This window comes from Otolemur garnettii, unplaced genomic scaffold (genome assembly GCF_000181295.1).
Source record: "Otolemur garnettii isolate 467f Iridium unplaced genomic scaffold, OtoGar3 scaffold00112, whole genome shotgun sequence".
Taxonomy (NCBI): domain Eukaryota; kingdom Metazoa; phylum Chordata; class Mammalia; order Primates; family Galagidae; genus Otolemur; species Otolemur garnettii.
In genome coordinates, this window is record NW_003852507.1 from 3206172 (window position 1) to 3221904 (window position 15733).

General features: G+C 38.0%; 1 protein-coding gene across 3 annotated transcripts in view; it reads left to right on the forward strand.

The window, feature by feature from the left end:
* The window catches only part of NF1 (neurofibromin 1), a 293662-nt gene that overhangs the window by 265967 nt on the left and 11962 nt on the right, over window positions 1–15733 (forward strand). For all 3 annotated transcript variants that reach the window (XM_003797210.3, XM_023517507.1, XM_023517506.1), the window contains 7 exons: window positions 1145–1302; window positions 6019–6141; window positions 6813–6943; window positions 7126–7226; window positions 8921–9063; window positions 9419–9465; window positions 10645–10861. In XM_003797210.3, the coding sequence (XP_003797258.1) occupies window positions 1145–1302; window positions 6019–6141; window positions 6813–6943; window positions 7126–7226; window positions 8921–9063; window positions 9419–9465; window positions 10645–10861 (920 nt within the window). The remainder of the gene's footprint in view (window positions 1–1144; window positions 1303–6018; window positions 6142–6812; window positions 6944–7125; window positions 7227–8920; window positions 9064–9418; window positions 9466–10644; window positions 10862–15733) is intronic.

The following is a 15733-nucleotide window of genomic DNA, read 5'->3' on the forward strand; positions in this document are numbered from 1 at the left end:
AAAAAAAAAAAAAAACTGGGCTATTTAAATTTATAAGAACAAAGAATATTGATATGCCAACACATTTGTTGTATTTACTCTTAAAATTATAAAAACATTTTATATAGTACAAATTTAGATGATAAAATAATCAAATTGTGTCTCCTGTACATGGTTTGGGGTAGTATATTTTTCAGTATAACTCAAAGAATTTACATGAAAATGGCATCATTTGGGGATTTTTCTATATTTTCAATTAAATGAAAGTATCTTTAAGGTATAAAGACAGTGTTAAACATAGAAAAATAATTTTCTGTTCAGGAGTTTATATTATTTAATTTATCAACATCCTACTTTTTAATAAAAAGCCCCCACTGAGATTTTGACAGTATATGCAGAAGTTTTCTTGATATTCAGTAGTCTTATTCTTTAGTCATTCCATGATTATGTTTCTTTGAGTTATGAAAAGGGGAAAATGAGTTTGCCTGTGTTCCCATAAAAGCATAAATTTAGGTTTGGTTGTTTTGATTTTTAAACCAAAAATTCAATTGCCTATTGACACTTGATTTTTCTCTGGTTAAAAAAAACAGTCCAGGGCAGCGCCTGTGGTTCAAAGGAGTAGGGTGCCAGCCCCGTGGTGGGTTCAAACCCAGCCCCAGCCAAAAACTGCAAAAACAAACAAACAAACAACAAAAAAAAAAAACACAGTCCAGTGAATTCAAGAGATCTATTACATAACATAATGACTGTAGTTAATAACAGTGTGTTGTATACTTGAAAATTGCCAAGAGAGTAGCTTTTAAGTATTCTCACCGCAATGGTAAGTATGTGAGGTAATGCATTTATGTTAATTAGCTTGATTTAGCAATTCCATAGCGTGTACATATTTTAAAACATTATATTGAACACTATAGATATATACAATTCTTATTTGTCAGTTTTTAAAATTAATTTGTTTTTATGTGTTATAGAAGATAATACGGCAAGAAAGTTGTTACTTCTAGGGATACATTGAGTTGTCCCCTAAAGCCCTTTCAAGTGCAGTTTTTAACTTATTTGATTGCTGTCATTGGGAAATAGGACAGCTACTTGGAAGCCAAATAAATACAGTGGTTGTATTTGTCACCATGTTGATTAATTCTTCTCGATTGCTTTAATCTCTCAGGACACTAAAAGAGAATCAGCCATGGTCCTCCCCCAAAGGTTCTGAAGGGTACCTTGCAGCCACCTATCCAACTGTGGGCCAGACCAGTCCCCGAGCCAGGAAATCTATGAGTTTGGACATGGGGCAGCCTTCTCAGGCCAACACAAAGAAGCTGCTTGGTTAGTTTTATCTAAATTATGTAAAATTTTTTAAAAAGTTTTTTTAAATGGTAGGTATTTTCACTCAGGAAATTACTTGAAACTGTTCAAAATTATCAAAATTTTCTGTTTCAATGTAGCAAAAGTTTTTGATGCAAACAAAAGCCATATCAGGTAAGAGAGAGAAACGAAAATAGGATATTGAAAAAATTTTTTTCTAATTCTTAGACTAAATATTATGGTTTTCCTTCTTTTGTTTTGACTTGACTGGGCAGCAGGGAATGAGAGTAGCAGAGACCTTAGGTAAATACCTTCAAGAAAGAAAGAGTCTTGCTACACTCAGAGCTTTTAACAAAATATAGTAATATTTCCCAAAATTATCATTTGAGAACAGAATCCATCAATATAATATTGAGTTGTAGTAGTACCATTTACCATGTCTTCTTTGAAAAGACAAAAAAAGTAATGTATTTTTCAATTATTATAAGAAGATATAATTCTTGAAAGTTAATATTGCTCATTTACGTCAACATTTGTCTATGGAAAGTGCACCTAAAATGTTCTAAGACCCTTTCCCATTTCAGTAACTGAAAATAAATAAATGGATGGGGCCAGGAAATGCAAAGGTGTTCTTATTTTCTGTTGGCTAAAGTTTTATTATTACTGGAATACCTTGGGTCCATATTTCAGTGACCCAACGCTGTGAATGATTCAGTGGACTTCAGTCAGCCACGCAAGCATATTTAAGTATCTTAAGGTTTGGGGGAAATGTTTATGTTCATGAGGAAATAAATGAACAAATAACAAAGTATGACGTAAATAACCGGCCAGTAAACCAGTAAAGAGGTAGAAACTACAAATGTTAATCACTGTTACCAGTCACATAGGTCTGTTACTTGTTTGAGTTCCCTCTGTGAGTACTTTGTCATAAGTAATCTTCTAGGAGTTTCCTGGTTACTGTGTGTTTTATAATTCAGGATTTTCATGCCAAGGAAGTTGTAAATGAAAAATTAACTTCAGAAAAAAGTGTAGTATTGTGGAGGCGGCTCCTGTGGCTCAGTGAGTAGGGCACTGGCCCCATATACCGAGAGTGGCAGGTTCAAACCCAGACCCAGCCAAAGCTGGGCATTGTGGCGGACGCCTGTAGTCCCAGATACGCAGGAGGCTGAGGCCAGAGAATCGCCTAGGCCCAAGAGCTGGAGGCTACTGTGAGATGTGATGCTGCAACACTGTACAGAGGGTGATAAAATGAGGCTCTGTCTCTTTAAAAAAAAAAAAAAAAAATGTAGTATCGAAGTCATTCAACCCATGTGCTGGGTAAAAAAGGTAAGGTCTCTGCCCTGAAAGAGCTCATAATGTAGCTGGGTGGCTAAGACTTAACAATCAGCCCGTTACAGCAACATTCCTAGGTGCCCTTAAAGTGATGTCTTGATGGGGGAAACCGAGGATCTAGGCAAACTAGGAAAAACTATAGAGAGGAGGTAACTTGAATTGTGTCTTGAAGATTTAATATATGTTTACAAGGTAGACATAGGATAAGGAAGGGCATGTATTCAAGAGAGGAGGGAATAACATGAATAGAAAAGTCAGGCATTGGAAACGAGGCCAGAGAAGGTTTGGAGCTCGATTGTGAAAGACTTTGTTAAGAGATTTAGCTTTGTGTATCCAGCTGAAATATTTAAGTAGGAGAGAAACAAGACCAAATTTTATTTTTTGGAAAAGCTTTCTGGCAGCAATGTGAAGAAATGAGATTTTGGCAAAGGGGCCTTTTAAGAAAGTTAATAACAGCAGTCCAAGCAGACAATGGTATAGGCCTCCACTAAGGTGGGAGCAATAGGGGAATGGAGAAGAATCATGTTTGAAGCCGAGTGTAGTGGCACACACCTGTAGTCCCAGCTTCTCAGGATGCTGAGGTAGAGAGAGAATGAATATATCAGCTTTGGAAAGATAGATTTCTTTCTTTTGTTTGGATTAATATAGGTGTACATATAATTAGGTTACATTGTGTTTGTAAGGTAAAAGTCTTGAATTATAACTAGGTTCTTCACCCTGAAGATGTGCTATATACCTACATTGTACCCATTAGGTGGGAGCATACCACCCCCCCTTCCCGATTCTTGAATTTAATTGTATTTTTCTCTTGTGCAGGCCTATTAATTTCAAATTAGTATTGAGTACATACGATGCTTACTTTTCCTTTTTTTTTTGGACACAGTCCCACTATGATGCCCTCAGTAGAGTACTGTGGGGTCACAGCTCACAGCAACCTCAAACTCTTGGGCTTAAGTGATTCTCTTGCCTCAGCCTCCCAAGTAGCTGGGACTTCAGGCACCTGCCACAATGCCTGGCTATTTTTTTGTTGTTGCTATTGTTGTTTAGCTGGCCCAGGGATTGGAATGGCAAATCTTGGGTGTGTGGCTGGCACTGTTATGGGCACCAAGCCAAAAAATCATTTTTTAATTTTTATAGAGATAGGGTCTCACTGTCTTGCCCAGGCTGGTCTCAAACTCCTGGCGTCAAGCAATCCTTCCACCTTGGTCTTTCAAAGTACTGGGATTACAGGTCTAAGCTACTGCACCTGGCTCCATTCTTGAGATACTTAGGAGAATGTTCTCCAAATCCATACAGGTAAATACAAAAGATGCAAAGTCTCTACTTTTTTAATGGCCACAGAGTATTCCGTGATATGCATATACCACAGCTTGTTAATTCATTCATGTGTTGATGAGCACTTGGATTGTTTCCACATCTTTGCAATTTGAGTGCAAATATCCTTAAGATAGAATTATTTTTTTTCTTCTGGGTAGATACCTAGTAATGGGTTTAAGAGATCAAATGGGAAGTCTACTTGTAGCTCTTTGAGGATTCTTCATACTTCTTTCCAAAGAGGCTGTATTAGTTTGCAGTCCCACCAGCTGTGTAAAAGTGTTGCCTTCTCTCCACATCCATGCCAGCACCTGCAGCTTTGGGACTTTGTGATGTAGGCTATTCTCACTGGGGTTAGGTGATATCTCAGGGTGGGTTTGATTTGCAGTTCTCTGAGATTAGGGACAAAGAGCATTTTTTTCTTGTTTTTTTTTTTTTTTTTGGCCATTTATCTTTGCCATTCAGTCTTCCTGGGAGAAGGTTCTGTTCATGTCTCTTGCCCAGTGTTAATGGGAGAAGGGGATTGCTCTTTTCTTGTTGATTTGCTAGAATTCTTTGTAGATTTTGTTTATTAGCCCTTTGTCAGATTCATCACACGTGAGTATCTTCTCCCATTCTGAAGGTTGTCTATTTGCTTTGTTTCTTGTGCCCTTAGCTGTACAGAAGCTTTTTAGCTTGATCAAATCCCATTTATTTATTTTTGTTGTTGCTGCAAATGCCAATGTCTTCTTCATAAAATCTTTCCCTAGGTGGATATTGTTAAGAGTTTTTCCCATACTTTCTTCTAGAGTTTTTATTATTTTGTATTTAGTTTTAAATCTTTTATCCAGCATGAGTTAATTTTTGTAAGTGGAGAGAGATGAGGAAGATAGATTTCTGACAAGACTTAGTGCCTGATGATTAGGGCAGGTTGGGAGAGAGAACACTGAAGGATGTCAGAAGTTTGTAGTTTCAGAAACTGGCTAGCTAGTGATTCCACTCAGAAAGATCAGTATTAATGTGTTTGTGTTACATGATACATTTAGGTTTGTTGATATTATATAGGAGATCTTTTAAGGACATCCAAGAGTATATATCCAAGAGAAAAGATGTTTCTCGAATTCAGGAATAGGGAATAAACAAGTAAACATTGAGAATGGATTAACTCATAGATAGTTGAAGCTAAGAGAGCAGAATGAGCTCTCCCAGGAAGAATGTGGAGAGTAAAAAAAAAGTAAGAGTAAGAAAGGTCAGCTCAGCACCCATAGCACAGTGGTTACAGCACTGGCCACATACACCGGGGGTGGCGGGTTTGAACCCAGCCCAGGCCAGCTAAGCAACAATGACAACTGCAACAGAAAAATAGCCAGGCGTTGTAGCAGGCACCTGCAGTCCCAGCTACTTGGGAGGCTGAGACACCGAGGGCAACATAGTAAAACTCTGTATCCAAAAAAAAAAGAAAGAAAGAAGGAAAAGGCTGTTCAGACCCAGTCAGTCTTTGCTACTGAACAGCACATACCCTTATGTTTAGTATCAATAATTGTATTTGCTGGTGGAGTTTGGTTTACCTCCAATGTAGTAAATCTAATCTCTATATACTTTGTACCAGTAAGGTACATCCTGTCCTGGAACAGATAACTATGGAAACAAAACCCTTTGAGAAGATAGAGAATAGTCTCAGCGCCTGTGGCTCAAGTGGCTAAGGCACCAGCCACATACACCTAACTAAGGTAGCGGGTTTGAATCCAGCCCATGCCGCCAAACAACAATGACGGCTGCAACCAAAAAAATAGCCGGCGTTGTGGCGGGCGCCTGTGGTCCCAGCTACTTAGGAGGCTGAGGCAGGAGACACGCTTAAGCCCAGGAGTTGGAGGTTGCTATGAGCTGTGATGCCACAGCACCCTACCCAGGGGGACAGCTTGAGGCTCTGTCTCAAAAAAAAGATAGAGAATAAAGAAGGGAATTTCTTTTCATGGATGTGCTTGAACTTTCCTTGAGTCCTTGAGTGAAAGATTAATAAACACTTTGTATCCAAATATTTTCTCTTTTAGCATATTCTTACTTATAAGCACTGTTTAATGAACTTCCATATTCTATAACTTTTGTTTACAGGAACAAGGAAAAGTTTTGATCACTTGATATCAGATACAAAGGCTCCTAAAAGGCAAGAAATGGAATCAGGGATCACAACACCACCCAAAATGAGGAGAGTTGCAGAAACTGATTATGAAATGGGTGAGTACAAAGTTAATAACTGATCTACATCATTGGAAGTTAGGTGGGAAAGTACATTAAAATCATATATACTTTCCAACTATTTCTTGGAATCTTTAGGATGAAATATAGAAACATGTGCTCTCCTTTGAAATAAGCTCTGCAGTCCTTAAAATGATAGTTATCCTGAAACTTGTGTAAAAAGTATCATATATAGGGGTGGCGCCTGTGGCTCAGTGGGTAGGACACTGGCCCCATATACCAAAGGTGGCAGGTTCAAACCCAGACCCAGCCAAACTGCAGCAAAAAAATAACTGGCCATTGTGACGGGCGCCTGTAGTCCCAGCTACTCCAGAGGCTGAGGCAAGAGAATCGCCCAAGCCCAGGAGTTGGAGGTTGCTGTGAGCTGTGTGACGCCGCAGCACTCTACCAAGGGCGATAAAGTGAAACTCTGTCTCTACAAAAAAAAAAAAAAGGAAAAGGAAAGTATCATATATGATACACAGCATTGTAAATAGCTAGCTGAAACTTTAGGGTAGGTGAATAGTAATTCTGTATAATGTTTATGTTGATATTTTAAGTGTCTGCTAAAAAACTGTTGAATTTTAGAAGTAACATTGAAGCATGTTAGGTGAAGTGGTTATCCAAGTGTTTGATTAATACAGCTGGTCATGTTCCATTTTTTACTATAGAAACTCAGAGGATTTCCTCATCACAGCAGCATCCACACTTACGTAAAGTTTCAGTGTCTGAATCAAATGTTCTCTTGGATAAAGAAGTACTTACAGATCCGAAGATCCAAGCGCTTCTTCTTACTGTTCTAGTAAGGATTTCCCCTTTTTGAGGGTTTTTTTCTTCCCCAAGTTTTTATTCCAGACTACTCTCAGGAGGCCCTTAAATATTAAAAACATAAATGGAAGACAGTCTTTTGCTTCTCACCCAAACAGATAACAATTCAGCCACAAAGTAAACATGTTGTTTGTTTACTTTTTTGTATCTTGGCAGGCTACACTGGTCAAATATACCACAGATGAGTTTGATCAACGAATTCTTTATGAATACTTAGCAGAGGCTAGTGTTGTGTTTCCCAAAGTTTTTCCTGTTGTGTAAGTATCTCTTTTTTTTTTTTTCCTTATGTGGTCCTCAATGGCATCTCCTTTTATTTTTAGTTAACCTATATAGCTATGGTTAAGTTAAATGCTTTGTAAAGGCTTAGGAAAAGTGTTACCCTGTAATGTTCACTGGTTGCAAGAGAAAGTAAGATAGTATGATAGCAAGATAGTGGTTTTAATGAGGGCTAAAACTAGCTTTGACTTATTAGGAAAGACATTTTCGAATCTTTTTGATTTAAGTGGTTTGTCTGGATAAACATTGTTCATTTTCCTCATTTAGGAGCAAACTGTTAGACTGTTGTATTTAAGTCATCCTACCTTTTTTGGTAGAGCTTTTGTATTTATCCACTGCAGAGTGAAAATAAAACTAACCTCCTATTTGGGAGGTGAATTATTCTCCATTAAAAGGCTAAAATAAGCTGGGAACAGTGGTTCATGTCAGTAATCCTAGCACTTTGGGAGGCCAAGGCTGTGGATTGCTTGAGCTCAGGAGTTCAAGACTACCCTGAGCAAGAGCAAGACTCCATCTCTACTAAAAATAGAAAAGAAAAAAAAAAAAAAAAATAGCTGGGCATTGTGGCAGGCACCTGTTGTCCCAAATGCTTGGGAGACTGATGCAAGAGGATTGCTTGAGCTCAAGAATTTGAGATTGCTGTGAGCTAACATGCCACCACACTCTATCAAGGGTGACAGTGTGAGACTCTGTCTCCAAAATAAATAAATAAAAGGCTAAAATAGTGTTCAATTTTAAATAGACTAGAGAAACTTGGGAGATTATATTCCTGATCTAGGCCTTCTATGTTGTATCATTGTTTTCTTTAATTTGATTAATCTATCTCTCTCTTTTTTTTTTTTTTTGAGTCAGTCTCACTATGTCACTCTCCGTAGAGTGCTGTGGCATCACAGCTCACAGCAACCTCAAACTCTTGGGCTTAAGCAATTCTCTTGCCTCAGGCTCCCAAGTAGCTGGGACTATAGGCACCTGCCACAATGCCCAGCCATCCTTTGTTGCAGTTGTTGTTGTTGTTTAGCTGGCCCAGGTTCGAACCCACCAGCCTCAGTGCATATGGCTGGTGCCATAACCACTGTGCTACGTGCGCTGAGCCCATCTCATTTTTTTTTTCATTTCAGAGTTTTATATAGTTGGGTCTCAGTTATTTTTATTAGTGGAGTATAGCTGGGTTAGAAATAGTTAATTTTTTCCTAAGTTTCAGTTGGGTCATACCAACCCCCATTCTCCATCCCCTCTAAACTAGTTTTGCTTTCCTTATTTGATCTTCTTTAGCATTTATTAAGCACTGATTAATATTAAATTTGGTTTTAATTGCCTGTGTACATACCAGCAGTAGAAAGAAATAATCCTAAAGCATGCTAAGTAGCAGACAGAGCCAAGCTTGTCTTGAGCAAACATTCACCACATACAGTTAAAACATGGTTATATGACACTATTAGTTTTTTGTTTTTACTACATTTTCCCTGATGACTAAAAACAAAACAAAAGACAAACTAAAAAAGCCAACACACACGCGTTCATTATAGAAAATTTAGAAATGCACCAGAAAGTAAAAAGTACTTACCTCCCTTCATTTTTGCCACGTTGTTCTGGATAATATGTATTGTGTTTTCCAGTATGTATTTTAATTTAGTTTTCTTCTAAAATATTCCTCTGTTGACTTTTATTTCTTTAGGCACAATTTGTTGGACTCTAAGATCAACACCCTGTTGTCATTGTGCCAAGATCCAAATTTGTTAAATCCGATCCACGGAATCGTACAGAGTGTGGTGTACCATGAAGAGTCCCCACCACAATACCAAACGTCTTACCTGCAAAGTAAATAAATGTATCGGGAGAAGGACAGTTGAACTTAATAACACGCAGGCGATTGTAGAATGTGCTGACTATAGAGTTCCTTATAAAGGATAGGATTCTTCATACTTTCCTTTCCAAGTGCTATTTTCTAATTCTCAATTATATATTCAGTATACTGGTTGACAGCTTGTTTACATTACAGTGTGGTTTTATACTGAGTAAATTTTAAGTAAGATTTAGTCTGCTGTAGACATTCATTCTAAAAAAAAAGTTTCTGTGTGTGCATTGGTTTTATATATCAGCTATACAACTTATTTAATTTTATTATGATCAAAAAAGCTGTCCTATTATAAGAGTGACATTTGATTTGTTACAGGTTTTGGTTTTAATGGCTTATGGAGGTTTGCAGGACCCTTTTCAAAGGTAAGAAAATACATTTTTTTTTACTTTTGACCAAAAAATTTCTATCCACTTAGCATGCCTGCTTTAAGAACAAACATACAGTATGCTGCAAACCAGAGCAATGACTCACGATAAGCATGTTATTTTTATGAAAAACTTTTCACCACAGGATTTATTCAAGCAGAGCATCTTTAATATGTCTGTATTTTCATTTTTGTAAAAAGAACCCTCAGTTTACGCTTGACTTTTCAGAATGGTATGATAAACCTGTGTAAAACTTTCTCAGTCCCTGATGTATTTGATAGTCTTAATGCACACATTTAACTTGAGCCCAGCAAGGAACATAGAAGTCTGTGGTTAAAGTCTGCCTCATGAACACATTTCTGCTTCTAATCTGTGGAATTAGACTCATCCCTCTCTAACTCGCTCCCATTCAGTTTGTTCTTTATTGGCAGTAGTTCTGGTAGTGCTTCCTAGTGCGTGTTTAATTATTTTCTCTGTATGTGGTCTTTCTCCGAAATGATTGAAGTTCCTTGAAGGCAGGACTTCGGTTTGTTCCCTCAGATAGTTCCTAGTGCAGTATTCTAAGTATGGGGGTACGATAGCAATATGAATTATCTAAAACTTGTTCCAATTTTAAGAACTGAATATTTAGTTTATTTCATTTTGCCACTATTGTGTATCTAAGGACATGTAAAGGCTGTCACTAAAAGGGGGGACCTGAAGTCACAGAAGTAGGTTATATCATAAAGGAGCTTTTGTAGTTAGATTGCCAGCAACCCTCTGAGCCCTTTAGAGAGTCTAGTGATGGAATATATCCTCATGGCAATTGAAATGATGATGTTTTGCTCATTTTCCCAGTTTTGGAAAATTGGCTACACGTCATTCTTGATGATTATATTGTCTCAGTATTAGATTTAGTCTGTCTTGTACATGGCTTTCAGAAATTGCAGGCTCATCTGGAAGCTTTTAACTGTAAGCTGAATAGAACCCCCAGTTGTAAGTCCTGGGGTAGTCCCTAAATATTACTCCTCTCCTTTTTTTTTTTTTTTTTTTAGTGATCAGTGATACAAACAAAGGAAGAAAAATAATAAATTAAGCCCCAAACAAAAATCGAATTAATTTTTGTTGGCTTCAGAGGGGATTTACAAAAAAAAAAAAAAAAATGGAGCTAAAATAATTTCCTATTTTCCATTACAGCAAACACAAATTCCAGACTATGCTGAGCTTATTGTTAAGTTTCTTGATGCCTTGATTGACACGTACTTGCCTGGAATTGATGAAGAAACCAGTGAGGAGTCCCTCCTGACACCCACATCTCCTTACCCTCCTGCACTGCAGAGCCAACTTAGTATCACTGCCAACCTTAACCTCTCTAATTCCATGACCTCACTTGCAACTTCCCAGCATTCCCCAGGTCAGTAAATGTGATCTTTATATAACTTCGAGCAATAATATCAAGATACCAACACTAGGAATTCCCTTGTGATCAGTTCATAGAAGATTGCTCTTTTTGCTCATGAGACTCACTTTACATTTCTTCTTTACCTTGTTAGCAGACTTGAATTTTGTTGCTCTGTAAAACTTTCTGCTTTCAAACAAGTTGAATGTAAGATAGTGAAACATTTAGAATGTTCACATAGTATTCCAAAGTTGGTAAGTTTTTGAGAGTTTGGAAAAGAACAATCTAATCTACATTACCCTGTAAGTGAACAGAACTATAACTCTTTCACTGATTATAGTAACATGCCCTAAGCACTTCTATGCCTTTGGTACAGCCGACTATATTAACAAAAGACCCACAGTCTAGTGGCACTCCACTCCCCTACTGTCAGCAACAACTCAGCCAACCTGAAAATCTGGGAGTGAATAACCAACCATATAAAAGTCATCTCAAGCCTACAAGCATATTCCATTCTGTAGTCACTGGTAAGTTCAAGTGAGAAAAGTATACCAATCTAACAAGCAGCTGAAAGGTAAATACACTAAGAAATAATAATAATAGCTGATAGCTCAAGTGGGCCTGAAATGAACAAGTCAGCAGAGATGGCAAAACTGCAGAACTCTGGGCTCTTTTGGTATCAGAATGAATGGTTTCATGCAACTCTTATTGACCCCAGAGGTGTTACTCATTATAGAACTTAGACTATTATGTATGTTATGACAACAGTGGGTAATGAAAGTCCTGTTTTCTATATAGAAAGATAGTCTTCTAAAATGATTAAAATGTGAGAAAGTTTTTTGTTTAAAGTTTCATTATCTGAAAATTTCACTTATAAAACACATCATTGTATAAGAAAAAGTGTGCTTGGATTTCCTAGTGTTTTCCTTGGATTAACTAGTGTTAGCATGGATTTCCTTTTTTAAAAAATCAAATGATGTAACTATTCTGTGGTGTTCAAAATCTATAAGTAGAAGGCCCAGTTTATGATTCCAGTTTTATATTTCCGTTTATATATGTCTAGTATTTGTTCAAGTTTTAAAGAATTTAGCAAGTATGATACCTAATTCACATTATAAACCATTATGTAAAATAACTATATTCCATTATTAAGCTTTGGTCAAAATCAAGGGTTTGGTTAGAAAAGGAACCAAATTATTTTAGCATTTATTTATGATTCATCTTACAGGTAATCAATTTCTTCCCCTCCCCCCAAGAAATGAGAGTTGTCTAGACAACTCCTCCCCCCGCCCCCCATAACCATGTTCATTTGCCCTCTGCCACTTACTCTAGGCCAGTGTTTCTCCAAGTGTGGTCCCAGACCAGCAGCATCTTTGGGGAACATGTAGAAAATGCAAACACTAGAGTCTCACCCTAGACCTGCCTGAAAAACTCCCCAGGCTGGGGCCCAGCCAGTCAGTGTGTTAATAAACATCCCAGGTAATTCTTGGGGTAGAGTTCAAGAAGTACTGCCTCAGCATTTGCCTGTGGTCCTGCCCCATTACCAGCATTTTAGCTGTTAAGGCCAGGGCACAACTTAAAATCTACTTTCTTCCAGATATTACAGCCACTGAATTCTTTTCTTCCTTCCTCCCCTGTAATAAACTCTTAGCATTTCGGAACTAAGGGACCATATAGATAATTCAGTTCTAGGATCACAATGTTGTGTGCAATGGGGAAACTAAGTTTTAAAAGAGCTAAGTTAATTGCTCTATTATGCCAGGTCTGATCTGGAACCAAGCCCAGTGCTGTTTCTGCCACATTCATGGCCTTCGTACCTGTCTGTATGTCTGTCTGCCTTCCTTTCCCGTCCTTCTTCATTTATTTATTACTTGGGTTTTTTGGTTTGCTTGCTCGTTCCTCTTTTTTTTTTGTCTGCCTTACCTGAAATCCATCAGATTTTTCTTCTGTAAAGCTACTTTCTGGGTTATTTTTTGTTTATAATGGTCAATCACTAAAGTTGGTTACAATTAGAAAATTAATAGACTCTTCATTTTTAAAGTCTGATTATTTGAGCCAAAACTTTGCTTCTTGTTAAATGTATCAAAATGATTAGTTTGGGTTTTTTGTTTGTTTGTTTTTTCTTTGTTTTTGTTTTGTTTTGTTATTTTGTTTTCTCATTGAAACAGAATCTCGGCTTGGCACCTGTGGCTCAAGTGGCTATGGCGCCAGCCACATACACCTAAGGTGGCAGGTTCAAATCCAGCCCAGGCCCGCCAAACAACAATGACGGCTGCAACCAAAAAATAGCCAGGCGTTGTAGTGGGCGCCTGTGGTCCCAGCTACTTGGGAGGCAGAGGCAGGAGACTCACTTGAGCCCAGGAGTTGGAGGTTGCTATGAGTTGTGATGCCACGGCACTCTACCCAGGGGGACAGCTTGAGGCCCGTCTCAAAAAAAAAGAAACAGAATCTCACTCTGTTGCCTTGGCTAGAGTGCAGTGGTGTCATCATAGCTCGCTGTAGCCTCAGAACTCCTGGGCTAAGTGATCCTAATTCCTTCTTGAGTAGCTGGAATTAGAGGTATGCAATACCACATCTGGTTGATTTTTGTTGTTGTTTGTTTGTTTGTTTGTTTGTTTATAGAGATAGGGTCTGGCTGTTGCCCAGGCTGGTCTCAAATTCCTGGCATAAAGTAGGTCTCCCATGTTGGCCTTCCAGAGTGTGCTTAGATTATGACATGAGTCACCATGTTCTGCCCAACTTGTTTTTATTGACTTTTATTACTCAGACTAATTGTTAGTATGTGAAGATGGGTGGAAATCCCCCTGGTTTCTATCCACCCACCCTTCCTATCTCTAAACTGTATGTCCTTTGGTTTGTCAGATTATTTTACTACTTGATTTTGGTGAAAAGGTTTATCTTTTCAAAAGATATTTTAAGGCGGCGCCTGTGGCTCAAGGAGTAGGGTGCTGACCCCATAATTTTGGAGGTGGCAGGTTCAAACCCAGCCCCAGCCAAAAACTTCAACAACAACAAAAATAAAATTCTACTTGCCTTTCTTGTTCTGTCCACTCATTTAATAAAAATAAAATAAAGTAAAGTAATTTTACTCTCCCACAAAAGTCACTTGTATGTCTAAATTGTGGGCCTCTGTCCACAAAAGGATCCTATTTATGTGCCATTACTGTTTTTTATCATTTGCTCTTACAGAATACTTCTTCATAATAATAGATGACAGTTTTAATTAGGTCTGTTGCTTCATATCTTTAGGTCCATATAATCTTAAGTTCTCATCTCATTTCTTCATGGAGTAGAGTTTGCTGATATCAAAGGACTAGAAGAAGTAATGAATCTCATTCAGATTCCTAACTCTGTCTAGCATTTCAATGTGGCTATTTAGCTATATAGATACCAAAAAAAAATTTTTTTTTAAGACAGTCGTATTCTGTTACCCTGGGTAGAGTGCCATGGCATCATCATAGCTCTCAGCAACCTCAAACTCTTGGACTCAATCAATCCTCTTGCTTAAGCCTCCCAAGTAGCTAGGATTACGGGAGCCTGCCACAATGCCCAGCTAGTTTTTCTATTTTTAGTAGAGATGGGATCTTGTTCTTGCTCACGCTGGTCTTGAACTCCTGAGCTCAAACAATCCACGTGCCTTGGCCTTTTCAGATTGCTAGGATTACAGGTATGAGCTACCATGCCCAGCCCAAAATATTTATTTCTTTGCTCCCAGCACTCAAGTCATAAGCTATAATATTTAAAGAAGCTCTGTTGGCAAAGTGACTTGCTCCTGTAATTCCAGCTACTTGGAGGCTGAAATGGGAGGATTGCTTGAGCCCAGGGGTTCCAGGTTACAGTGAGCTATGGTCATACCATTGCACCCAACCTAGACAACAGAGTATCTCTTAAAAAAGTAAAAATAGGCCAGGCACAGTCCCTTACACCTGTAATCCTAGCACTCTGGGAGGCCTAGGTTGGATGGATTCCTTGAGAGCAAGAGTTCAAGACCAACGACAGCAGGAGTGAGACCCATATCTACTAAATAGAAAAATTAACTGGGTATTAATAACAGACACCTGTAATCCCACCTACTGGAGAGACTGAGACAGAAGGATGCTTGAGCCCAGGAGTGTGAGGTTATAGTGAGCTAAGATGAGGCCACTTCACTCTACCCAGAGCAACAGCATCAGACTCTATCTCAAAATAAATACAATAAAAGTAAAACACAATAAAGAAGATTTGAAAGAAGTGTAAGTGTAACTTGCTAAACATCAGTTTGCATCCATCGTGAGATTTAAGCAGATGAAGGCTCTGTTGCCCGATCTTGAAAAACAAAAGTTGCTGATCCACACATGGTCTACCCTTTGCTGCAAACGTTCCATGTCAGTGTAACACTCTGCTTTCTAGATCTTTGGTGCTTAGCACAATCAGCTACTAAGCTGTGTATTCTCTGCTACCAAATCAATAAAATAAAGAGATTCATGAATCTTCTCCTGCCTCCAGTATTAGACATTACTTAAATAAAAAATGTTGATGGCACTTCATCAGTCACTAGCTGTAAGTACACATTTAAAAATACATAGATGATTGTCCTCTGAATCCCTCCCTAGTAGAAATTAAACTCGATATCATTAGAGCATTAACTGTTATCCTTTACCCAAATGGACATAATACTTTGGCTTGTTAGATTTTCCCAAATGCCAATAAGAACATCCTGAATAGAATGCATAACATTTATTCCATGATATGTAAGAATATTTCTGATATGATATTGCGATCTTTATTAGGTTCGTTGTGGCTGAACTAGACAGGAATTGGAGGAGGATTATCTGTCTACCTTAAAAATGCAGTTTATGAGTGGTTTTCTCACCTAATGAGCAAAAAGATTTTTTTTTTTTTTTTTTT